The 27,218-nt window shown below is 37.7% G+C and overlaps 1 protein-coding gene across 2 annotated transcripts in view; it reads left to right on the forward strand.

Annotated features, from left to right (window-relative positions):
* Positions 1 to 343: 343 nt before the first annotated feature.
* The window catches only part of TRPM7 (transient receptor potential cation channel subfamily M member 7), a 122,354-nt gene continuing 95,479 nt past the window's right edge, over positions 344 to 27,218 (forward strand). For both annotated transcript variants that reach the window (XM_060618536.2, XM_060618537.2), the window contains exons 1-2: positions 344 to 451; positions 21,631 to 21,710. In XM_060618536.2, the coding sequence (XP_060474519.2) occupies positions 449 to 451; positions 21,631 to 21,710 (83 nt within the window). In that variant the 5' untranslated portion in view covers positions 344 to 448. The remainder of the gene's footprint in view (positions 452 to 21,630; positions 21,711 to 27,218) is intronic.

The following is a 27,218-nucleotide window of genomic DNA, read 5'->3' on the forward strand; positions in this document are numbered from 1 at the left end:
ACTGGAGACCCTGGGAGAACAGCCGACCCTTCCCGGGAAACCCACAGCGCTGGAGCTAGAAGCTCCCGTGCCCAGCGCGTGCGCGCGGCGCGCAGGGAGGCAGTCTGGAAGTGAGGGAGCGCGCGCCCTTCACGTGACCCAGCCCGCGGGCGGCGACGCACACGACGCGCCCCTCACGTGGTCTGTCTTCAGCCCCGTCGCCGGCGGAGGCGGGCGCGGGCGCGTCCCTGTGGCCAGTCCCCCGGAGGAGTTGGTCGCACAATTATGAAAGACTCAGCTTCTGCTGCTAGTGCCGGAGCTGAGTTAGTTCTGAGAAGGTTTCCCTGGGCTGTCCTTGTCCGGCGGCCTCTGCTGCCGCCTCCGGAGACGCTTCCCGATAGATGGCTACAGGCCGCGGAGGAGGAGGAGGTGGAGTTGCTGCCCTTCCGGAGTCCGCCCCGTGAGGAGAATGGTACTGGACCCACGCAGGCCCCGGCGGGGGAATAGTCCCGGGGGTTGCGGAAGGGAGGGGGAGGGGGGGGGACCCGACCGGCCAGTGTGTGTCCGGGGCCATGCTGCCTGGAGCGAAGGAACCCCTATTGCCTTCCGGACTTGCCCCGGCGGGACGGGAGTGCAGTTCGTTCGGGGGTGAGGGGCAGGAAGCAGGTAGCAAATCTCGCCCGACGGCTCGCCGCGGGAATCCCCACAGCGGAGCCCTGGCTCCGACCAGGGACCGCTCGAGGCGGCAGAAGCGCGAGCCAGGGAGTACCTGGATGAGCAGAGCGGCCGCAGCGCGCCAGACGCAGGGCTCAACCTCCGCATCTCCCGGGAGCGCCTTCCTCCTGGCGCCAGTTGCTAGCAGATAAGGGAGCCAAATGCTCTGCTAAAGTTCTGCTTGGAAAGGGAAGGAGGGCTGGGAGGGAACAAAAAAGGGATAGAGGACGCGGGATTGGAACTGTGCCTTGTTTGCTGCGCAGTAGATACTCCACAGGTACGTTTCCCTTTTGGAGCCAAAGAGGAGGGGTTTGACGGTATTGACGGTGGATCTGGTTTGCATTTTTCTTTAGCAAGAATTAAACATTTTTATTGGGGGCGCTGCTGGAGGTATCGAGGCGATGTGTTGTCTGGATTTATATCTAACAACCCCATCTGTTGCTCTAGAGAAGGGTTAGTTGTGTTTTAAACCTACGGTGCAGAGTGGCGAGAGGGATGCGGTGCATTGCAGCTTTCGTTAGAGCCTGTTGTTGTTGTTGTTGTTGTTGTTGTTGTTAAGGCCAGGGATCATATTTGAAGATTTTTTTACGAAGAAAGTAATTTACAGGGACTTGAAGAGCGAGGTGTTTTTCTGGTCAGTACTTGAACTTGTTGGTTTCGTGCAAACAACTCTCCCTCTGCTGGAGTCTGGCAGGTTTACTTTTCAGCAGAAGTTAATTTAGGTGCCATACAAAAGTGAAACCACGAATATAGTTATACTTTGAATAAATAATGCACCTTACACTGTTTTCCACCTTCTTTGGTAATGTAAAGTCAATAAAAACGTCGTTTTACTTTTTTTCCTAATTTTGAAAGAAGGGTTTAAGTTTCTTTACTGATGCCAGATTTTTTAACTTGTTACTTACGTGGATTTTTAAGAGAATATGTTTTGGGGTGGGGGTTGAATGAGAGTTCCTTTTGTATGAAAAAAAGCAAACCATTAGTTCTGAATCTTCGGTGATGTGTCTAGTTTTTCTTTTTATGGTAAATAGTATAAATTTGAACATTATCATTTCAGTATCTTAAAAAACATTTAGATACCTTAGAAAATGGAAATTAAGATGATTCATCACCTTCAAAGGCATTGTTCCCTAATATTTTATTCATACAACCAGACACCTTTGTTTCTAATGACTTTCTAGTGAAAATTTATAATTTCTTAGTCTTACCTTAGATGCTCTTCTCAAACTCAGCCTCTTAATGTCTTGTTTGCATGCTTTGAAACCCAGCTTCCAAAAATTAAGATGTGGTCTGAGTTTCTCCTTTTCCTGCTCTCTTTCCATTCATGTCCAGTCTTTTTATAGCAGATGTGCTCCCCCAGACGGTATGTTGGTATACATAAGTTGTGCACCATCCTTGGCACATAACGTGAACTCAGTGTTGGTTGTACATGCTAACATTCCTGTTGATTTTACAGAGAGAAATTCTCACTTTAAAAATTTGAAATTTAGGATCTGATTTTAGTTTTTACATACTTGAGTCCTGACTGCTATTGAGTTCTGGAATTTTTTTTCTTTTTAAATTTCCAATTAAATTATAGTGAAAACTGAAAACTGAGGTTGTCCAATAATAATCTGTCGAGCCCCCTCAAATTTTAGGTCAGCACTGTGACCTGAAAATTCACTGAAGTATCTTGTATCTACACTGTATAATTCTTACTGTAAGTTCTTATTTAAAAAAATTTTTTTTAACCTTTATTTATTTTTGAGACAGAGAGAGACAGAGCATGAACGGGGGAGGGGCAGAGAGAGGGAGACACAGAATCTGAAACAGGCTCCAGGCTCTGAGCAGTCAGCACAGAGCCCGACGCGGGGCTCGAACCCACAGACAGCAAGACCACGACCTGAGCTGAAGTCAGACGCTTAACCGACTGAGCCACCAAGGTGCCCCTGTAAATTCTTATTTAAAGCATTTGCTTCTTTCTGGTAATCAGTTTCTTCTTTGACACTAAAAGAAAGCATACAAAATTTTTCTGCATTTTAAAAAGCTTTAAAACTAATCAGCTAACCATAAAATAATATAAAACAAAATACCAAGAAACACAAGTTAAAAAACTGGAGTGGAATCAAATTTTGTACAAAATTATCTGCCGTGGCTATTGGAAATAATTTGTTTTATTCATTTGGTAATCGCTTATTTAGTGGGTAATATATTCCAAGCACTGTCATAGGCACTGGAGCGGCAAATATGTGCTAGACAAGTTTTCCACTTTCAAACAGCTTACATTCTAGTTATTTATAAAAGATCTAGTTGTCAGTGGAAGGTGCATACATCATAAACAGTGTCTACTGTATTGCACACACTGTGATACCTTAATAGTTTTGAAGGCAGTACAGATAGGCAAAAACTAGGAGGATAGTGTGATACCATTGCATAGATTACTTTGAAAATACGGGGTAATCAAGGAGAGAAAGGAAAGTCTGGGTGGGTTTGCCCAAAAGCTGATAGTACTAGAGCCTTGTAGAGGCAGTAGGAATTGGAATTAAACTGGAGATAGAAGGGGCATTGAATTGGTGGTTTTAGTCCAAGGGAATTGAGGGTTAGAGGGAAGAAAATCCTTAGTTTATTCAGGGAACTACTGTACAAATACTTTATGTAGATATGAATGAGTGAAGTATGGGATGCTGGTGGGAGTATTCTGGAGACAGACAAGGACCAGATTTCTGAGGGCAATGTATGTCATGTGAAGAAGTTTGGATTTCATGCTGGAGATGTATGGGATCCACTTAAGGAAACAATATGGAAGGTGAATGGTGTGTGTTTAAGTTGAAAAGAGAGACCCATGAGGAGGCAATAGCAAGACTCCGACCAAATGTCAATGGTTTGAAATGAAGTAGTAGAAGATGGAACAGATTGAGATGTTTCGGAGATAGAATATTCAGAACTTGGTTACTTTGCGGAGTAAAGTATGTGTGTATTGGCAAATGTCAGTAATAAGAACGCGACATAAAATGAAAATGTGTTATAGTTGAAGTCATTACTTAAAATATGCAAATTAATACTCAAAGGCAGTACTTAAAATGTACATTTTTGGTTTTGATTTTTAAATAAAAGTCTGTTGACGCACAAGCACTTGCAAAAGTTTGAGAGTTCCACCAATCAGATATTTTTGGTCTAGTGCTCTGATATTCTCTCTCTCTTTAACATTCTAATATGGAATATTTCACACATACAGAAATATAATAGGAAAATCAATCACCATATATCAATGACCAGTTTTGACAGTTTGAAATGTGTATTTTGTTTCCTCTATTATCACTCCCATTCCCCCTTAAATAGGATGACTTAAAAGCAAATCTTGGACATATCTATAAATGCTTCATTCTGTGTATCTCTAAAAAGATAAGGCTCTTAATACATCCATAGTACTATTAACACACCTGGAAAATGAGTAATTCTTTAATATAATTAAATATTCAGCTTATTTCCCTGATTGGTTCATGTTTTTCTTCAGTTGGCTTGTTTAATTCAGAATCCAAAGAATTCCATATAGCATTTGGTTGATAAATAAGTCTTTCAGTCTCTAGTAACCCCTCCTTTTTTTTTTTTTTTTTTTGTCTTATCACTTACCATTTATTTAATAAGAAAAATCCAGATCATTTGTCCTGTAGAATTTCCCACAGCTTGGATTTTGTTCGATACATCCATACAGTGTGATGTAACTTGTTTCTCTATTTCCTGTGCTTAATCTAAAGACTTGATCAGATTGTGGTATGATATTTTGGCAAGAGTGCTTCACAGATCGTGCTATGTATCTTGTATTGCATCACATTAAGAAGCACATACTTTCTGATTGTTTTTCTTTTCTCTTTTCTTTTTTCTTTTCTTTTCTTTCTCTTGTTAGGATTGATCAGTGGGTTTGGTGGTGTTAGCTGCCTGATCAGTTGTGAATTTCTTGGTTAGACACTTACATAGTTTTAGTAGTAGCCATTGATGATTATTGCTATTGATCTGTTATTTCTTTCTAGGTTTTTCTTTTTTCTTATTTTTTGTAGTAACCTTTCAGTATATGATTACATTTTAGTTTCTTTTCTTTCTTTTTTTCTCTTTCTTTCTTTCTTTCCTTCTTTCTTTCTTTCTCTTCCTTTCCTTCTTTCTTTCTGACTTCCTTCCTTCCTTCCTTTCACAACTGCTTCTTAAATGCTTGCTTTAAATTTGGTACCTGGAGGTACCCAAATTCAGAGTAGTTGAGATTAGTTTAGAATGAGCATTATTTGGCTATCTGTAGGGATATTAACTGAGTCACTTAATGTGTGTTAATATAAAAGAACTTAGATATATGTCATTTTTATTTTTTTTAAGTTTACTTATTTATTTTGAGAAAGAGCAAGCAAGGGAGGGTTAGAGAGAGAGGAAGAGAGAGAATCCCAAGCAGGCTGCATGCTCAGCCTGGAGCCCAACACAGGGCATGATCTCACTATGGCACGATCACGACCGGAGCCACCATCAAGAGTTGGGACGCTTTTGATGTATGGTGGTAGGCAGTTTTTTTGAAGTTGGTAGACTTGGCTCTTCACATAAGCATCTCTGCCAAATCATACTCTTTTAGGAGCACTGCTGTTACCCTCTCTGTCTGTAAAAAGAAGATGATAATCTTTACTTGATATCAGGAGAATACTAGGATTAAAGTTTGTGAGACACTATTTGTCCCTCTTTGCATCATGAAAAAATGTTACTAAACACCTCAACTATCTAGCTACCAGATTGCTGGAAACCACTACTTTTAGAAACTCAGCTCCTCATGGAAAAACACTTTTGAGCCACATCATTATTAGGAATATAGCAACCTGAGCCCACAGTTCACTGATTGAAAAATATGTGCAAAGTGAAAGTTAGTAGGCTTAGTTACCTATTTTCCTCTGACAATTTGGTAGTATGCTGGGAATGAATAGAAGGAAAGTTATCTGAGAAGCAGATTATTACTGTAAGGAGATTGGATAAACATTAACTAGACTAGAAATATAGGTCTATAAATTACCCTTGGGTATATAAACCAGTGGTCTTCCTTGTCTTTAAGAGTATAATTTACAATACCTAATACCCAGAAGGTACTCTTGATTTAGAAACGTGTGTAACAGGCTTTAGACCGATTTTCATAATATTAGCTAACATGTAGTAGCATTTAGCTGTGGTCATTGTTCTAAATGTTTTACATATATTATTGCATATTATTACTCTCAAAAGAAATTCTTGAAGTAGGCACTTTTTCTCCATTATTTATGGAAGGAACAGAGAGGCAAAATCACTCAACCAAAGGTCATTAGGCCAGTAAGTGGTACAGTAGATAATTGACTCACCAAATTATGCACTTGGAGAAGGACCTTGATACTCAGAGACATGTATATTTGTGAGATCTAAGATGGCAAGTGTTATGTTAATTAAAAAGTTAAGGTCATTTTTTTAATATTAAAAAATTTTTTTTAAAGTTTATTTATTTTGAGAGAGAAAACGCACGAGCAAGGTAGGGACAGAGAGAGAGGGGAGAGAGAGAGAGAGAGAGAGAGAGAGAGAGAGAGAGAGAGAATCCCAAGCAGGCTCTGCACTGTCATTGCAGAGCCTGATGTGGGGCTTGAACTCACAAACCATGAGACCATGATCTAAGTGGAAGGGAGAGAGAGAGAGAGAGAGAGAGAGAGAGAGAGAGAGAGAATCCCAAGCAGGCTCTGCACTGTCATTGCAGAGCCTGATGTGGGGTTTGAACTCACAAACCATGAGACCATGATCTAAGTGGAAGTCAGGAGTTGGATGCTTAACTGACTGAGTCACCCAGGTACTTCAAAAGTTAAGGTCATGAAGAATGTGTTACCTTAAAAAAATTTATTTACCATATTTTTTCTTCATATGCTGTAAAACTTAGAATTTTCTTTATTACCAAATTTCTATGTAATATCCTTAAGATAAATTATTCAGAATTCAGTTGTATGCATCATATACATTGTATACATTGTCGAAGTGCAGAGATTTACTAGTCAGAAGGAATCCTTAGTAGATTGGAAATTCCTTAAGTAGATTTCTGTGATGGGTAGAACTCTTTCATAAAAACTGTGAAAATCTAACATAAGTGTATTAACAAATACTCAGAGATAGAGAATAGATTGGTAGGGTTTACTCACAATATGAAGGCTGGAGTTTTGTAATAGAGAATGTCCTAATGTTTTCTTTAGATTTGTCTTTTTCAGATTAACTTTTGTGGCATCATCTGAAAGTATATCAGTGGTCATTGAATTAGATTAATGTGATGGATCCATTTAATTCAACAGATTCTGTTGCTTTGGCAAAAATATTAGGTAACAAGGAGACAGGAATAAAAGTGAAGAATTTAAATTGTACTGTTTGATTACAGGTACATAATATTTTTAAATAAATGTATATAATTTGAATTCTTTGGTAATTGTTTTTTGTTGTGGAATTCAGATCGATAAAAGTGTGATCGTAATGTAATAGCAGTCTATGTACTTACCGCCCAGCTTGAGAAATAAAATATTGGAGGTAAAATTGAAACTTCCAAGTACTTCATCAAAATCCCATTCCACTTTCCACTTCTGCAGGCATAACTATCTCCTGTTGTTCCTTTGCTTGCTTTTTGTAGTTGTAAATATATATTATATATCTTATATATGTTGTATATATGTAGTATTGTCTCTCTATGTATTATAGAATTATAACACATAGTAGTTCCTGGTAGTTTTATATATATGTAATTACGTACATCTTTTTATGGACTTTTTAAAAAAAATTTTTTTTAACATTTATTTAGAGCATGAGCAGGGGAAGGGGACAGAGAGACACACAGAATCTGAGGCAGCCTTCAGGCTCTGAGCTGTTAGCACAGCTCAACATTAGGTTTTGGAGGTTTATTCATATTAATGATACAGGTAAGGTCTAGTTCACCACTTTCATTTTGTTTTTATTTACTTTTTTTTTTTATCTTTGTTCTCATTCAAAGTTAATATTACTACTTCTCTGTAAGATATCCTCCCCGTGCATGCTCAGAGCAGCTTTTTAGTTTACCTCTTTTAACTGCTGTTTACTATTCCGTTATAGAATATACTATCTGTCCATTTTACTGTTGTTTGGCATTTGGGTTTTTTTTTTTTTTTTTACAAATAATGGTGCATGTATGTATCATCTAATGTAATGTACAAGTGTGAGAATTTTTCTAAGATGCATATATCTAGAAGTAGAATTGGTAAATCGTAGGGTGGGTGCATTTTCAACTTTAGAGATAATTGCCAAAGTGTTGACCAAAGTAGTTGTGTGGTTTATACTCCCTATAAAGTATATGAGAATTTCCAATTCTGCCAACATCTTTGCCACACTTCATTGATTAGGTTCTTTTATTTTGCCAGACTCATGAATGTGAAGTAGTTCCTCATTGTTTTAATTTGCATGTTACTGACCACTAATACTGAGTATTATTTCAGGTTATGAGTTTTGGCTATGGTTTACTTGTCTCTGATGAATTGCCTATTTATAGTCTTTGCTCATTTTTCTATTGGATTATTTTTTTCTTATTTACTTGTAGAAGTTCTTTATGTATTCTGCATATTTTTGGGTGGTACTTTATGGCTACAAATATCTTTTCTAGCCTGTAGAAAAGGCTAGTAGAGTAAAAATTTCTTAACTTTTTACTTGGTTAATGGTAAGCTATTTACTTATTTTAGGTTGTTGATGTACATTTTTTTTAATGTTTATATTTTTAAAAAATTTTAACGTTTATTCATTTTTTTTTGAGGGAGTGAGTGGGGGAGGGGCAGTGAGAGAGGGAGACACAGAATCAGAATCTGAAGCAGGCTCCAGGCTCAGAGCTGTCAGTACAGAGCCCAATGCAGAGCTAGAAGTCACAGACCACAATATCATGACCTGAGCCGAAGTCAGATGCCCAACCAACTGAGCCACCCAGGCGACCCAGATGTTTATTATTTTTGAGAGAGAGAGAGAGATGGGGGGACCAAGCGCAATGGTGAAGGGACACAGAGAGAGGGAGACACAGAATCTGAAGCAGTCTGAAGCAGGCTCCAGGCTCTGAGCCGTCAGCACGGAGCCTGACGTTGGCTTGAACCCACCAACCACAAGACCATGACCTAACCTGGAGTCAGATGCTCAACTGACTGAGCCACCCAGGTGCCCCGATGTACATTGGTTTTTAATGTTAGTGTTATAATTTATCTGTATTTTCTCCTTTTTTTAAAAAAAAATTTTTATTTAAATAATTTCTGCACTCAATGGGGGGCTCAAACTCATAGCTCTGAGACCAAGAGTCTCATGCTCTTCCAACTGAGCCAGCCAGGTGCCCCTATCAGTATTTTCTTTATAGCATGTGCCTTTTATTTTCCTGAGGTCATAAAGTTATTCTATTTTTTTTTTTTTGGTAGAAATTTTAAAGTTTTGCTTTTCACATTTTGACTTTAATCCATGTAGTATTCATTTTTTTTTTTTAATTTTTTTTTCAACGTTTTTTATTTATTTTTGGGACAGAGAGAGACAGAGCATGAACGGGGGAGGGGCAGAGAGAGAGGGAGACACAGAATCGGAAACAGGCTCCAGGCTCCGAGCCATCAGCCCAGAGCCTGACGCGGGGCTCGAACTCACGGACTGCGAGATCGTGACCTGGCTGAAGTCGGACGCTTAACCAACTGCGCCACCCAGGCGCCCCCATGTAGTATTCATTTTTGGATTTAGTGTGATAGTTCATATACACAGAATAAATCATATCTTCCCCTAATTCATATTGTTCTCTCCATCACACAACAAAAGTTTCCTTCAAGGTAAGTTTTTGTTTCCAAGCAACTTGTTCCATTGTTCTGTTTGTCTGTTCCTGTGTCGGTATATTTATTTTGTTTTTTTAGCACTCTTAGGTGTCTAGGTAAAATAACTTAGCATAAACAATTAAAAATGTGAGGGCACCTGGGTGGCTCAGTTGGTTGAGCATCCAGCTCTTGCTTTCAGCTCAGGTCATGAACCCAGGGTTGTGGGATTGAGCCCCATGTCAGGCTCTGTGCTGAGTGTGGAGCCTGGTTGAGATTTTCTCTGCTCCCTCTCCCTCTGCCCTTCTTCCCCATTCGTGCTCTCTCTCGCTCTCTTTAAAAAAAATAACAAAAAATTAAAAGTTTTTTTGGCCAACATGCTTATTTTTTTTTTAAGTTCATGGGGGGGATGGGCAGTGGTGGCCGAAAGAAAGGAAGAGAGAGAGAATCCCAGGCAGGCTCCTCACACTGTCAGTGCAAAGCCCCATATGGGCTCAAACCCACAAACCATGATATTATGTCCTGAGCTGAAGTTCGATGCTTAACCAACTGAGCCATCCAGGTGGCCCTTGGCCAACATGCTTATTATCTTTTTTATCTTGATGAGTGTCGATCCCTTTTCATTTTATTAATAATTCTTTATATTAAAATGAATTACTCTAGGTAAGACTCTTTCTAGAATACATAAGGAAAAAATTACTACTCTTTGAGCTAGATTCAGGTTGGCCGCATTTTAGACTCAATTGTGCCTTGTCTTCATTTATTTAGTACCGTAGACTCCCAAGATATAGCATGATGGCAACTGCTCACAGTTCTTCATCAAACATTTTCTGTTCCATAAGTCTAGGGTAATATTGGACTGTTAAACAACCAGAGTAGCAATCTCCATGAGGTCAGCAGGAAAGCAAAATAGAAAATAAGGTTGGATATAATAAGACTCTCTTTACAAACATAGTTATAGTCGGAATTTGATTCAGTTTAATTTTTTTAATATATAAAACTTCAACTGTTTGTTATTCCACAGAGACTTTTCAGTAGTGTCTTTAAGATCCTCTCAGAGAATTCACATCTGAATTACCAGTGATACCTAATTATTAGTGAATTAGTTAAGTAGTTGGCAGCCAATTAAGAATAAGAGCAGAACTCTAGAGTAACGGCCTTTAAGAATGCCAGAAGGTCAAATGAGTTGGGCTCTAGATAGAGGGAGAAAGATAGAGGAAGTCAGAGTGCCAGCCTATTTCAACATTTTGCTTTAGGCTAGCCTTAATTTTTCTTTGTCACTGTCTGTGCCATTGTTGGCAGGCATATTGACCTGTGTACAAATTTTTCACATAACTCAATTTCTAGGTCTGTAACGTCATTTAATTTTTAAGTATATGCATTTTATTAATATGTAAACCCCTTTTTAATTTTTTTTTGAGTGTGGGTCACATTTTCCTATTTTTTCTTAAGTCTAGTCATTTTGAATTGTGTAATAGACACTGTGAATGTTACCTTTTAGACTCTTGAGTTCTGTTATACCCCTTCTGAAGACTTGATTCTTTTTAAAGTAGTTGTTATGAACTCAGTGTTTGTGCCACTCTCCCCTAAATTCTTTGTTAAAGCCCTAACCTCCAGTGTGATGGCATTTGGACATGGGGTCTTTGGGAGGTAATTAGGGTTAGATGAGGTCATGAGGGTAAGGCCCTTATAAGAAGAGACACCAGAGAGCTTGCCCTGTACCATGTGAAGACACAGTGAGAAGATAGTTGTCTGCAGCCCAAGGAGAGAGTCTTTATCAGACACGGACCCTGTTGGAACCTTGATTGATGTTGGATTACAGTTTCTATAACTGTGAGAAAGTGAATTTTGGTTGCTTAAGCCACCTAGCTTATGGTATTTGTTATGGCACTCAGAATAGATTAAGATAGTAGTTGATTTACTTGACTGTACTCAGATTCCATACTCTGTCTCATGGTGGGCAGCCAAAGTGTCCGTTCAGTTCTTTTATTCTTAATTGGGCTGCTTGGAGTCTGTACTGTGTATACATTTTTCATGGGTCGGCCATAGGTTGGGGCACCCTTTATGTGACTTTTTCCTTTGAAGGACTTTTCCCATCGCTTTCCAACTGCTTTTGTCACCTTGAGCTTGATATTTTGTTTTTTTTAAGCCAGTAAGACTCTGGGATTTCTATTGGAGTCTTAGCTGTTCAGTAGGTATGGAGTGGGGCCTGTTACCAGAAAAGCCTTAAAAACTGGAAAACTCATTCAGTGCTGTCCTTTCATTTTTAATAGACTCCATTCAATTTCTGCCTGCTTTTGGGTCTTTAGTATGTAAACTAGTTGGTTTTTTTTTGTTTGTTTGCTTGTTTTTGTTTTTATTTTGTCCAAAGTTTATGGCTGTTATTTGTGGGAGGGTTAGTCTGCTAGAGCTAACATAGCTAGCAGCTCCTTTTTAATATTAATATATAGAATCATAGAGTGTATTTAGTTTTAAAAGTAGATTGATTTCCAATTGTTATCTTGAAGTAGAAAAAAGCAGTCTTTAATTTTTTCCCCCAATTTTTACCATTAGCATGTAGGTGGGAAGGAGATATGCTGGTACTAATTTATGGAGACAGTGGATGAGGTTAGAGGGTTTATTTATAATGTATGTGCGCCCCTTATTGCTAGTAGACAGGAAGAATTTATAACTTAAGGAATTTTGAAGCATTGTTGAGATTTGATAGTGTGTTAGGCATTCTGCTGAAACGCCTTGCGTGGATCATTTTGTTTTATCTTCAGAGCGACATTATAAGATAGGTATTGTTATTAGGTTACAACGTCAGAAACTTGCCTAAGGTTGCATGGATAGTAAACAACAAAGCTATAATTCTAACTCCAGTTACTCAGACTCCAGAAGTTCTGCTCTTTCACTACTGAAGATCACGAAGTGATTTTTAAGTTAATTTCTAGTGCTAACATTCTGTGATTATAGTTAGTTTTTACTTTACCTAAAACATTTAAGTTTAGGAATTTTCTGGTTTGTGTTCATAGTGTGCCACCTCTTGGTAAAATTCAGTAATGCAGCCCAGCAAAACAAGGAGAAGAGAAGTATAAAAATAGAAATAAATATATGTTTAAAATCCATGCACATTTCATTGGGTATGTGATGGCAGGGACGAAACTCAGAATTCCAAAACTTGCATAAACCTATCGTTGGGAGGAATTTATAACCATCACCTGGGGGTATGTGACTCTCAGGTGGACCGCAAGCCCTTGAAATAGAATTGGTGAGTATTAAAGTTAGGGGAAGCTCTAAGAGATAGTCTTGAAACATGCTAATGTCATTGATGTCCCTACAGACACAAAATTTGGTAAAAATTTGTGAGCATCAAGAGTGACACGATTTAAGTTACTTAGCAAACAGTTTCACTAAAGTTTTGGATGGATATGCCAATTAGAAACTACTATGGAAAGTTTGAGGTTTTGAAAGGACAGCACTGGCTGTTTATTTTTTATTTTTTATTTTTTTTATTTCAGAGAGAGAAAGAGTGTGTGCATGAGTGGGGGAGAGGGAGAGAGAGAATCTTAAGTAGATTCCATGTTGAGTGTGGAACCGACGTGGGGCTCGATCCCCATGTCCCTGGGATGACCTGAGCCCAAATCAAGAGTGGTCTTTCAACCAACTGAGCTACCCAGGTGCCCCTGGCTATCTGTTTAGAAAAAGAATGATAAAATGAAACTAATTTGTGAGCAAGATTTGTGTTGTGTCCTAAAATTCAGTAGCACTCCTATTTTGAGTAGTTACAAAATGAATACTAAAAGTGGCTGAAGTGTCTTAGGTTGATGGTGATTGGAAAAGACCATTATTTCTGGAAAAAAACTAGTATATGTACTCAAAGTACTAGATTTTTTTGCTCAGTGATGTTTAGGGTTTATTGTTTTATATATATACAATTTGTATATGATTTATTGTATTTTTTTATTTATTTCATTTATTTTATTTATATAGGACTTATATATGATTTATATATATTTATAGATGATACAACATCTATAAATATATGATTATTTTAAGTGTTTTTTCTTTTGAAATTCCTACAGGAAAAATAACTTTGTTAATGAACATTTAAAATTCTTCAGTCCCACCTTTTTTTTTTCCCCCCTCATTGAAAAGCAACTCTTAATACGAGGATCTATTGGGATTGTAGAACTGGGTAGAAGGGATATTAATGTCCAAGAAACACTGTAGGAGAATAATTTGAAGGGCTTGGCACATGCTTTTTGGATTGAATGGACTCAGTAGGAATGTGTAAGTCCATATTTTTGTGGGATTCAGAGTATGGCTTGGTATACTATGCCATGTGGGCCAAATGTGGCCAAGGCCTGTTTTGTATGGCTTTGAGGTAAGAATGGTCCTTACATTAAAAAAAAATTTTTTTTAATGTTTATTTTTGAGAGACAGAGTGCAAGTGGGGGAGGGGCAGAGAGAGAGGGAGACACAGAATCTGAAGCTGGCTCCAGGCTCTGAGCTATAAGCATCAAGCCTGACACGGGGCTTAAACTCGTGAATGGTGAGATCATGACCTGAGCCCAAGTCAGATGCTTAACTGACTGAGCCACCCAGGCGCCCCAGTTTTTACATTTTTTAAAGTTTAAAAAACAAAACAATATATGACAGATACAGTATGTGGTCTAAAAGCCTAAAACATTTACCATCACTATTTGCTGATGCCCCATTTAGAGTATAGCCATACTTCTCTAAGTCTGAAATTGAAGGAACATCAGTTTAAGAGAAGAGGTGTTCATTAGGGACCCAGTAAGTTGCACACGTTTGTTGAAAAATAATGGTAGAAGTGAATTTGAAGAAAAGATGGGAAACCAGGACTATATTAATAATCATTCTGTAGTTTTCTTAAAAAAGGCATCGTGCAGGGAAGCCTAGATGGCTCGTCAGTTAAGCGCCCAACTTCACCTCAGGTCAAGATCTTGAGGTTTGTGAGTTCCAGCCCCACGTAGGGCTCTCTGCTGACAGCCTGGAGCCTGCTTTGGATTCTGTGTCTTCTTCTCTCTCTCTGCCCCTCCCCCACTAGTGGTCACTCTCTCTCTCTCAAAAATAAACATTAAAAAAATTAAAAAAAAAAAAAGAAACCCCGAAGGCATCATGCTAAAGTAAAGGATTTGGAAATTGTCTCTTGTATCCATTACTTTACTAGTCCAGAACCCCATTGCCCCTCCCACAAATACTGGTGGCTCTAGTTTACTTTTATTTGTCTCCCTAATTAATTAATCTTCCTATCCAGAGCTCTGATCATTTCTTAATGTTAAATTCTACTTGGGATTCCTTATTTTCCATATAGAACCATCTCTTAAATAAAAATGTGAAATATTTTTATTAACATTTAGTTAGGAAGGCATAGCTATGAAAAGTATATACCTGTGACTCATTTTTGTGAGTATTTCAATGGGTACATATCCAAAGTTTTGCAAACCAGCATTTAGACTTAACTGGGCCATTAGTTCATTGCTGTAGAGCAGTCCAAATTGTTGGAATCTGCCCCTATCCCAACCCTGTTTGAATAACTATAGCTGAAGTTGCTTTAGGCAGGCTAGGAACAGAATAGGGGGAAAGCTAATACTGGTTAGCAGTAGTTAGTAATTAACAATACCTTTTGGGAGAAGTATGTTAGCCCTTCTGTTCTTCACCGCCCACCCCCCGCCCCCCCATGTTCAGAAAATTACCCTTGATCTTAGTCAAAGGGCCAAGAAGCAATCCTTGTTCAGAAAATTATACACAAAATTAAACCTAGGCATTCCCCTTTTAAAGTAATTAATGTATTTTTACTCAGTGGCTTATTTAAAGCGTATCATCAAGTGATCTTGAAATGCTTATCTTAAATTTCTCTTGAAAAGTCAGTAGAGGATTTGGAGTCAGGGCAAACAATTAGCTATGTGACTTTGGGCAGTTTCTTAACTTCTGTGTCTAACTAGTTTGTGCATCTATAATGAGGGAATACTAATAGCACCCAATTCATAGGATTACTGTGAGAATAGGATGAGTTAACGCATATAAAACATTTAGAACAGTGCCTGAAAAATGCACTATCTACTAATTAAAGTTACCTCTTGTTATATGCACTTTGGGCAAAGGGTTTACAAAAGATACAATGTCAACTGTGTTTTTAGGCAACATTTTATATGTGACATATGGGTAAATTTATGTGAATTGGGAAACCAAAAATATTGGCTAATAGAAAAGTAAGTCATAGCTTTGGGTTTCCCTTTGTTCAGTGACTCCTGTACTGGGCATTTCCTTTGTGGGGGACCTTGTCATCTATGAAGCTGTTAACAAGAGATACTGGCTTTTGAGGTTTATGAGGCAAGGGCAGATCCTGTACCTGCTCATTGTGTATCTTGTCACCTTGCACTTAAGCTGTCTGTTGCATGTTTGATCCAGAGACTCCCACCAAACAGGAATAGTTGATGCTGCCTTGTTGGTAGTCTGTGACTCCAGTGTTTTTGTTTTTTTTTTTTAAGTTTATTTATTTTGAGTGTGAGAGAGCATGAGTGGGGGAGGGGCAGTGAGAGAGGGAGAGAGATTCCCAAGCAGGCTCCATACTGTCAGTGTGGAGCTCCATGTGGGACTTGAACTCACAAACTGTGAGATCATGACCTGAGCCGAAGTCACATGCTCAACTGACTGAGCCACCCAGGCACCACCCCCCCCCCCCCCCCCTGCTTTTTTTAATGTTCACTTATTTGGAGAGTGAGTGAGTGCTCATGTGTGAGTAGGAGAAGGGCAGAAGGAGAGAACCCTAAGCAGGCCCTGGGCTTATGCAGTACTTAACTTGGGACTTGATCTCACTACCATGACATCATGAACTGAGTCGAAATCAAGAGTCCATCGCTTAACACCCTGAGCCACCCAGGCGCCCCACCCCAATCTGTTTTTATATGAGGCCATGCCAAATGTAGCTATGGGATTATGAGAGTCTTTGGGGGGGGGGGGTGTCTTTATTTCTGGTTGAGCCTAGAAAGACCCCTGCCCCCATGGGTTTGTACTCCTTTGATCTTCATTTGTTATACAAAGCAAATTGTAAACACCACTGTCAGGGATGCCTGGCTGGCTCAGTCAGAAAAGCATGTGACTCTTGATCTGGAGTTTGTGAATTGGAGCCCCATGTTGGGTATAGAGATTACTAAAAACAAAGCAAAACACAGCAAAACAACCACTTTGTATTTGAAAACATATGGCTTGAGGTGTTTTATAAACTTGTAACTGTAATAGAAGATCATTGCTGGAATATTTTACCTCTAACTTATTCTGAATTTATTGTCTTTTAATAACTTTTTTCTTTATCTTCATGTTGGGTTTTCAGAATCTGCAAATCGTTTTTCATCAGTTTTGGGAAATTCTTATCATTTCTTTAAACATTGCCTTTGCACATTCTTTCCCTTTTCTCCTTCTGGAACTCTGATTAAACATACATTTGTTCTCTTCATTCTGTTTTTATATGTTTCTTAACCCTCCCCTGCCTTTCAAGTAGCTTTATTGTGGTATAATGCACATACTCTAAAATTTGCCCTCTGTAAGTATACAAGTTTGATGGCTTTTAGTAAATTTAGTTTTGTAACCACCACAATACAGTTTTAGCACACTTCTGTCCTCTCCCAAAGTTTCCTAGTATGTGTTTGCAGTTTATCACTGCTGTTACTCTTAGCCCCAGGCATTTACTAAACTTAACAGTTCCTATGTTTTTGTCTTTTTCTAGAAATTTCATGCAAATGCAGTTACATAATCTTATGTGCCTTTTTTCACTTAGTGTAATGTTTTTGAGGTGTAGCAATGTTGCATGTTATCCTTAGCTTGTCCCTCTTACTAAGTAGTATACTATTATATGGATATTTTATTTTGTTGCCTCTTACGAATATTGCTTCTGTGAACATTCAGATACAAGTCTGTGTGTGGACATGTTTTTCTTTTTCTTGGAAAGATACTTCAGAGTGGAATTGCTGGGTGATAGTAAGTTTATGTTTAAAATGACCAAACTTTCCCATATTATCTGTATCTGAATTATATTAATAAGTGAACAAGCAATAAGCGTATAGCAATAAGTACAATCACTAACCTGCCTTTTCTTTTTTTACAAACCATTTCCAATTTGTCTAAGAGATGCAAACTTTATATATATTTTTAATGTTTATTTTTGAGAGAGGCGGGGGAGGTGCAGAGAGTAAGGGAGACACAGAGTCCAAAGCAGGCTCCAGACTCTGAGCTGTCAGCAGAGCCCGATGTGGGGCTGGAACTCACGAGGCGTGATCATGACCTGAGCCTGTCAGATGCTTAACCAACTGAGCCACCCAGGCGCCCCTAAGAGATGCAGACTTTAAATAAGCAAATCACAATGTAATTTCAGCACTACTCCTGAATCCTGCGTTTCTTAATAATAGCATAATGAAAATTTCATGAGTTTCAAGCAGCAGGTTAATTAAGTTGGTTTTGGTAGAAGTTCAGCCTCACATCATCATATGTTAGAGTAGCACTACCAAATATTTTTTTTAAGTTACAAGCAGAAATTCCATGAAATGTCTTGTCTTTTCAGTTACATGTGCTCTGCCTTAGTTTCAGTGTATGGTTGTGGAGTGGGAGAAAGGTCTAGATTAGGAATAATATACTGGTAGTTTAAACTGACATGGCCAGATCTTTTGGTTCTCAGGACAGTGCTTTAAATGTGATCCTGGGGATGATGGCCCTATTGCTCTGTAGTTCCATAAGACTGTGAGGGATGGTGTTGGAAATTGCATTTTTAAATAGTGTAAGCCTCACTGAGAAAGTGACATTTGCTCAAATACTTGAAGGAGGTGATAGAATCAAAGTAATGAAGCAGGATGCAGAGATGCAAAGCACTAGGACCTTAAATGCTATTGTAAGGACTTTGGCTTTTATAACACTCTTGAGTAAGACGTGAAGGCATTGGAGAGTCTTGAGAGAGAAGTGACATAATGACATATTTTTAAAAGATTATCTCTCTTGAGGAATAGACTGTAAAGTAGCAAGGGTGATAGAGTGATTTCTGGTAAGCCAGGCAAAAGGTGGTAATGGCTTGGATCACAATAGTAGCAGTGAAGATGTGAGAAGTGGCTGGATTCTGGATGTGTTTTGAAGGCAAGCTGACAGATTTTGCTCATGGGGTTTTATAGGGGAAGTAGATAAAGAGGAAATCAAGAATGTCACTGAGATTTTTGCCTTAAAAAATAGAACTGGAAGAATAGAGTTGCCATTTACTGAGATGGGGAAGACTATATAAGAAATAAGTGTTTCAATGAAAGGTGAGTTCAGTTTAGGCCGTCTTGTTTGTTTGTTTGTTTGTTTGTTTGTTTGTTTTGAGAGAGCATGCACACAGGGGAGGGCCAGAGACAGAGGTAGAGAGAGAATGCCCAGCAAGTTCCATGCTATCAGCACAGAGCCCGACACGGGGCTTGATCTAATGAACCATGAGATCATGACCTGAGCTGAAATCAAGAGACGGACACTTACCCAACTCAGCCACCCAGATACCCCATCTTAAGTTTGAGATGCCTCTTGGACATCAGAGTAAAGCTGTTGAGTAGGCAGTTGAATATATGAGCATGGAGTTTAGGGAAGGAGCTAGTGTAGAAATATGAATTTGGGAGTCATCTAGTTATTGATAATAAACTGGATGTGAGTGAATATAATTGGGAAAAAGAACTCCAAAGATTGGGGAGAAAAAGGGAGGAATCAGCAAAGGAGGTAGAAGGAGTGAGCAGTGAAGAGAAGAAAACCAAACTAACTCATGAAGATGTTTTAAGTAGGTGAGAATGATCAGCTTTGTTAAATGCTGCTGATATATCAATGAAGATGAGTCCTGAAAATTGATTTTTGGATTTAGAGAAAGAATGGTTGGCTTGGAAGTCTGACTGGAGTGGGGTTTAGAAAGCATGGGAGGAAAAGAAAAGAGGGAAAAACTTTTACCTGTGATCTGTACTGTAGGTGGAGGCAGAAATATGGAATGTTAACTTGAGGAGAAGGTGGGGTCAAACAAAAGTTTGTTGTGTTTGTTTTTTAAAATGAGAGTTGGTAGCATGTTGCATGTTGATGGGAATGAGTTAATAAAGGACAAAAAAAAATTAATTGGTAGAGAGTGACCTTTACTTCGTGAGGTGTGTGGGACCTAGGATGCAAGAGTGGTTGGACTTAAATAGAAGTAAACATAGTCACAGGAAGGAAAGCAGAATATATGGGCTCATTAGTGGCTAGATGTGATGGAAGTTGTACATGTTCTTGTTGCTTAAATTTGCTCAGTTAAATGGGAAGTGAGGTCATCTTTTGAGATCAAGAATGGGAAAGGAGGGTTAGAGGTTTGAGGAAAGAAGGAAATACTGTGAAATCATACAGGAGAATGAGAAAATGGACCAGAGAAATATTGTGCGATTATTGGGCATCATTAAGGAGCATTTGAGGTTTGTGGTCAGGGTTTGTTTTTTTTTAACGTTTATTTATTATTGAGAGACAGACACAGAGCATGAGCAGGGGAGGGGTAGAGAGAGGGGAAGACACAGAATCTGAAATAGGCTCCAGGCTCTGAGCTGTCAGCACAGAGCCCGACGTGGGGCTCGAACTCATGAACTGTGAGATCATGACCTGAGCCAAAGTCAGTCGCCTAACCAACTGAGACACCCAGGTGCCCCTGTGGTCAGGGTTTTAAAGTGAAACTAGAGGTCATTGTTTTGTTTTTGTCTAGTTATATTATGGAATAGTTATGGAGTAGTTAGGCAATGGTGGAGGGATTATGCTAAGTGAGTTTTAGAATGTAAGATATTTTGCTGATTCAGTGTCCTGACTTCTAGCGGTCATCCTGTTTTTTTATAACCAGGAGATTATGGTATAATTTGCTCCTACCTAAGTGAGTATATTTAAATAAAGAACCATTGACCTAGGAGATGGACATTTTGGATGGAGAGACAGAATTTTGGTACCAGAATTAGCATTGGGGGACAGACTAAGTTTTATCATTAGGGTCCCTGAAGGATTTGAGAGGAACCTGCAAAACTTCACCCATCATAATTTTGTCTTATGTTTCTTCTCTTAGAGGTTTCCTTTTAGAACATGGGCTCTTCCTTTTTGTACTGTCCTGTTAATACTGATACATGGAGGATGGAACCAATGGTCTTTAATCTATTATAATTTATAGAGTTTTGTCTGTCCCAGTACATAATGCCTCATCCTTTTGTAATCAGTCGCCAGTAGCAGGATAAGGATCCAGAGTCTAAGAGTCTAAGGATCCAGGGAGAAGCTTAAGTAGTGATATAAAAAATTAATTTAAAAAAATCGTTTAGGGGTGTGTGGGTGGCTTAATTGGTCAAGCATCTGACTCTTGATTTAGGCTCAGGTCATGATCTCATGGTTTGTGGGATTGAGCCCCACATCGGGCTCCATGCTGTATGTGGAGCCTGCTTAAGATACTCTCTTTCTTTCCCTCTGCCCCTCTCCCCCACTCATACTCCCTCTTTCTCCAAAATAAAATATCTTTTAAATTTTAAAAATTATTTCAAATTTTACAGTAATTGATGGAATTTTTTAATCTTCCACTGTGATCCTAAATTTGTCTTATTTTCCCTGTTAAATTTTCACTTTATATATTTTGAGACTATTGATTTGGTTATTCAGATTTAAGATTGTTACAGCAATCTGGTGAATCAGACATCTGTAATCATGTAATAACTTGCCCTATCTCTATTGAAGTTTAGTCTCAATTTTTCCTGATATTTTTCTTTTAGGATTTGTTTGATATCTTTTTCTGACGGTCACTTTTAATTGGCTTTTAAATGATCCATTTCCCAGGATCATACTGCCCCCTCTTGAGGTTTTTGCCCCATAGTGGGAATCTCAAACTTGATTTTCCTCCTCACATTATATGAAGCAATAGTATCTTCACAGCATGTTGATTTAGTAATCCAAATAACAATGGACTTGAATGGACTCATTCTGATATTTTAGGTATGCTATCTTCAGTAAGCCTTTACTATATACTTACGGTAAATATTTAGTGGATTGGGAAAAAAATTAAATAGTATGGAATTATTTGTTTTTATGTATTTATCATTACATTATTTTACTTTAGTATTGGTGGGTTAATTTATAAACCATCTTTTAAAACTTTTTGTTTCAGTCCCAGAAATCCTGGATAGAAAGCACTTTGACGAAGAGGGAATGTGTATATATTATACCAAGTTCCAAAGACCCTCACAGGTAAGCATACCTTTGTTTCTTGGGTTCTTCTAGAAATTTAGCTGTAAATTATATTGGAGTTTATTTATTAAAAACCAAATTATTATTTTTAATGCTTATTTATTTTTGAGAGAGAGACAGCATGAGCAAGGGTGGGGCAGAGAGAGAGGGGGAGACACAGAATCAGAAGTAGGCTCCAGGCTCCAGGCTCTGAGCTGTCAGTACAGATAAAAGCCAAAATTAGTAAAATAGTTATGATTATTGTTAACTTTTGTGCATGCTGTTAATTATTTAAGATTGAGAGAAGGAGATATCCTTAGCACAATATCAGTATTCTGGAGTTCTTATTTTTTGTATTTTTGAGAGATAGAGAGGGGGCTAGTGAGCAAGGGGCAGAGGATCCCATGAGGGGCAGAGAGAGACACAGAGAACTGGGGCTTAGCCAAAGCGGGGCTCATGTTTTACCCAAAGCAGGGCTTGTGCTCACCCAGTGCAGGGCTCAAGCTTACCTGATGTGTGCAACTCTAACTCACAAACGATGAGATCCTGACCTGAGCTGAAGTCACATGCTTAACAACTGAGCCACACAGGCACCCTGGAGTTCTTAATGATGTTTATTTACTTCTTCAGAGTATTCCCCCATCCCTATACTCCCCCAGATCATACTAGTATGTTACAAAGATAGGGCAGTTAAGACTCATTTTTAACTGATTCACTGATAATGAGAACTTAAAAATATGTATGTATTTATTAAACATCTTTTGAGTACCCAACACTGTGGTTCATGCTAAAGAAACCAATGCAAACCTAATAGTTGCTGTATTTGTTTGCCAAAATATAGATAGAACTCAGCATCTCCTAGAAAACCTGTTGTCAGAGGTTATAGGCATCTCTAATTGACTTTTTGGTCTTTAAAATGATTTTGGTAATAGAAAAATTTTAAAGTAAAGGTGCTAGTTAAAATTCAAGAAAAAGTTGACCTATTGAGGTATTTACTGAAGTAACATTTTTCTTAATTTTTTTTTTTTGAGGCATAAAAATAGAATAAAGTTTAAAAGGGCAAATCAAAGATAGAGTTATTTCCTGCCATGCAGAGAGGTTCCTAGCATACAGAGAACCTCTCTTTACAGGCACTTAGGAAAAATTAGTTGAGAAAGAATTTTGAATCTTCTTACCTTTCTCATCTCCTGCCAAACCTTCTTCTCTGCTCAGTTAACTTCTCTGCAACTTTTACTTCCATTTGATATGTGACGCTTATCAAAACATAGCCAAATTCAGAACTATAATAAATCAACCTAAAATTTATATGAAACCACAGAAGACCCTATATAGCCAAAGCAATCTTGAGAAAGAAGAACAAAGCTGAAGGTTAGCACAATCCCAGATTTCAAGATATACTATAAAACTGTAATAATCAAGACAGTATGGTACTGGCACAAAAATAGAGGTTAATGGAACAGGATAGAGAGCCTGGAAATAACCCATGCTTATATGGTCAATTAATCTGTGAGAAAGATAGCAAAAATATACAGTGGGGAAAAAAGCCATTTCTTCAACAAATAGTGTTGAGAAAAATGGACAGCTACATGCAAAGAATAAAACTGGACTGCTTTCTTATACCATAAACAAAAATAAACTCAAAATGGATTAAAGACTTATATGTGAGACCTGAAATCATTAAACTCCTAGAAGAAAATAAGCAAGTAATCTCTTGTTTATATGCCTTAGCAACATTTTTATGGAAATGTCTCCTCAAGCAAGGGAAACAAAAGCAGTAATAAGCTATTAGGATTATACAAAAATGAAAGTCTTTTCCACATCAAAGGAAGCCATTAATAAAACAAAAGGCAACTTACTGAGTGGGAGAAGATATTTGCAAATGATATATCTGGTAAGAGGTTAGTGTCCTAAATGTATAAAGAACATCTATAACTCAACAGCAAAAAAAAAATGGTCTGATTAAAATCAGGCAGAAGACCCAAATAGACATTGTCCCAGAGAAGACATACAGATGGCCAACAGATACATGAAAAGATGCTCAACATCACTAATCATCAGGGAAATGAAAATCAAAGCCTCAATGGAAAGAAAAAAAAAAAAAAAATCAATGAGCTATCCTCATCTCCTACTAGTCAGAATGGCTAGTATCAGAATGACAAAAAATAAAAAGTGGTGGCAAAGATGTGGAGAAAAGGGAACCATTTTGCACTATTTGTGGGAATGTAATTTGATACAGTGACCATGAAAAAGTGTGGTGGTCGTCAAAAATTAAAAATAGGAATACCACTTGATCAGGAATTCCACTACTTAGTACCCAAAGAAAACAAAAACACTGATTAAAAAAGATATATGCACTCCTGTATTTCTTGCAGCCTTATTTACAGTAGCCCAGCTGTGGAAGCATCATAAGTGTTCATCAATAGATAAATAAAGAAGATACTGTGTGTGTGTGTGTGTGGGTGTGTGGTGTGTGTATACACATACAGTGGAATATTACTTAGTCATAAAGAAGACTGGAATCTTGCTATTTGTAACAACATGGATGGACCTTGAGGGTATTATGCTAAGAGAAATAAGTAAGACAGAGAAAGACAAATACCGTATGATTTTACTCATATATGGACTCTGAAAACCAGAACAGATAAAAATAGACTCATAAATACAGAGAACAAATTGGTAGTTTCCAGAGTAGATGGGGTGGAGGGTGAGGGGTGTGGTGGGGAGATGCATGAAATAAATGAATAAAATGAATAAGTCACAGAGATAAAAAAAAGTACAGCATAAGGAGTATAGTCAGTAATATTATAATGAACAATTTATTGTGGTATGCATTTTCAGTATAGTTGGTCACTATGTCGTATACCTGAAACTTATATAACAATGGTATGTCAACTATACATCAATAATAAAACTTTTTGGAAAAATAGGGAAATGGGTAATTTTTTATTAACTGGTGTATTTTAAATTATAGCATCTGTCACTGTTATTGTTCATAGTGGGTATTTAGTAAATATTTGTTGAATGGAATTTCTAAACCTTCTGTTTGTTACATTTCATAAACCTGCTGTTTGAATTCGACATTTCTCTTTGACAGTGAGAAAACTCTATTTTGAATATATGTCTCTCTTAAACAAATTTCTGTTAGAAGAGCCATGTACATGATAAATTTTGAAAACTTGAGAATCAGAAAGTTGGTTCAGTACTCAGAGTTTCAATATGTCAAGGCAGTCATTATTAATAACATTTTGGTGCATTTACTTTTAATATTTCTTCAGTAGGTTTTATTTTAAAATACTGCTACATTTAGTCTGTAAAATATGGTATATGCTCTTTAACAAAATGTTATAGTAATATATTTTTTGATATTGCAGATATTTTATAAGAATGGTAGTACTAATATTCTGTTAGTGTATATGCCATAATTCGCATACCTGTTCCACTGTTGGGCAGATTTGGGTGGTTTTCAATTCTTAGCCATTATAAAGTAAAATTAGGCCATAATGAAGACCTTAGAGGAAAGAACTTTTTTTGTATTTAAGGTTTTTTTTTTTTTATTTCTTTTCTTACCACAAATCAGAATAAACAGGTTTTTTCAATTTTATTTTCCTTTAATTTTTTTAAATCTTTATTTATTTTTGAGAGAGAGACAGAGTGTGAGCAGGGGAGGAGCAGAGAGAGAGGGAGACACAGAATCCAAAGCAGGCTCCAGGCCCCAAGCTGTCAGCACAGAGCCCGAAGTGGGGCTTGAACTCACAAACCGTGAGATCATGACCTGAGCCAAAGTCGGACGCTCAACTGACTGAGCCACCCAGGCACCCCTGTATTTAAGGTTTTTTCCCCCCTCTTAGGGTATGTAATGCCAAAAGACTTTCTAAAAGGATTAAAGCAATATATATTATTACCAGTAGTGACAAGAATGCTTACTTTATTAAATATTGATTAGAGTAACATTTTTCATTATCTTCAAGAAAAAGTGTTAAGTAGAAAATAGTGTATGTTTTAAATTTGCATTTATTTGATTTTTGAGAAAACATTTTTTATCTTTTTATATTCAATTTTTTGTAGGTTCTGTAAATGTCTTTTAGATAATTAAAACATTATTATTTTTTTCTTTTTTGAGAGAGAGAGAGTATATGCATATGTGCAGGGTAAGGGCAAAGAGAGAGGGGGAGAGAGAATCGCTGACACAGGGCTGTATTTTCATGACCTTGAGATCACAACCTGTGCCGAAATCAAGAGTTGGATGCTTAACTGACTAACCCACTCAGGCACCCCAAAACAGATCATCTTAATGTCTCTTTCAGTCATTATTTTTTGAATCAATTTGAATTTCTTTCTAATTATTATAGATGTTTTGTTACAATGTAATACTACATTTCTTAACCAGAGAGCAGAAGTGACATTTCCCAGGTCACATGACTAATAATTCATAAAGGTGGGATTAGAATTTAGATCTCCTTAGTTCAGTGTGTCATTTCAAAGTAAGACATTGTTCTTTCTTTGGGAGGAAATTATGTTTTTGATTTATTAAAAAAGTAGATTATATTATTAATATGGAGTTTATTTCCTATAAATTCATTAATTTCATTTTGCAGTAGAAACAATAAAAGTACTCATTAGGTGTTAAGTCTCATTTTGTTATTAAGTATCTTTGGCTTTAGCCATCCATATGAGGCATAATTTTCAAACAGTGATAGCTGGTCATTTCCTTCTATACTAGTTGAAATTTTGTTTAAGGTTTATTTATTTATTTATTTATTTATTTATTTATTTATTTTTAATTTTTATTTTCGAGAGGGAGAGAGACAGAAAGGGAGACACAGAATCCGAAGTAGGCTTCAGGCTCTGAGCTTGTCCTTACAGAGCTTGATGCAGAGCTTGAACTCACAAACTGCGAGATCATGACCTGAGCCAAAGTCAGACGCTTAACCGACTGAGCCATCCAGGCATCCCTACACTAGTTGAGTTTTAAAATTAGTTTTTTTATGAATAGGTTTAATTAAAAAAAAATTTTTTTTAATATTGATTTTTGAGAGAGAGTGAGAGACAGTGCAAGTGGGGGAGAGACAGACACAGAATCTGAAGCAGGCTCCAGACTCTGAGCTGTCAGCACAGAGCCTGACATGGGCTCGAACCCATGAACAGTGAGATCATGACCTGAGCCAAAGTCAGATGCTTAACTTACTGAGCCACCCAGTTGTTCATATAAATAGGTTTAATACATGGGTTTATAAGATATCAAAATTTATAAGTGAAAGGGTCCTTTCTACCACTGTGCCTTAACTATAAGTTCCCTTTCCTAAAGAAAACCAATGTTACTAATTCTTGGAATACCTTTCAGAGATAGCCAGATACTGTCTTTGCATGGTCTTTGCATGTCCTAGCCGATGTGTATTTACTCCTTCCTCTCCCCTTTTAATTACATACCATTTAACCCACTGTGTTTATTATCTTGCCAGTAACCACTTTTCTTAATTGTTTCATCCTTTTAAATTATATATCTGGATTATAATTTGTTTTAGTAGTCCC

Source organism: Panthera onca, chromosome B3, assembly GCF_046562875.1.
Source record: "Panthera onca isolate mPanOnc1 chromosome B3, mPanOnc1 haplotype 2, whole genome shotgun sequence".
NCBI lineage: Eukaryota > Metazoa > Chordata > Mammalia > Carnivora > Felidae > Panthera > Panthera onca.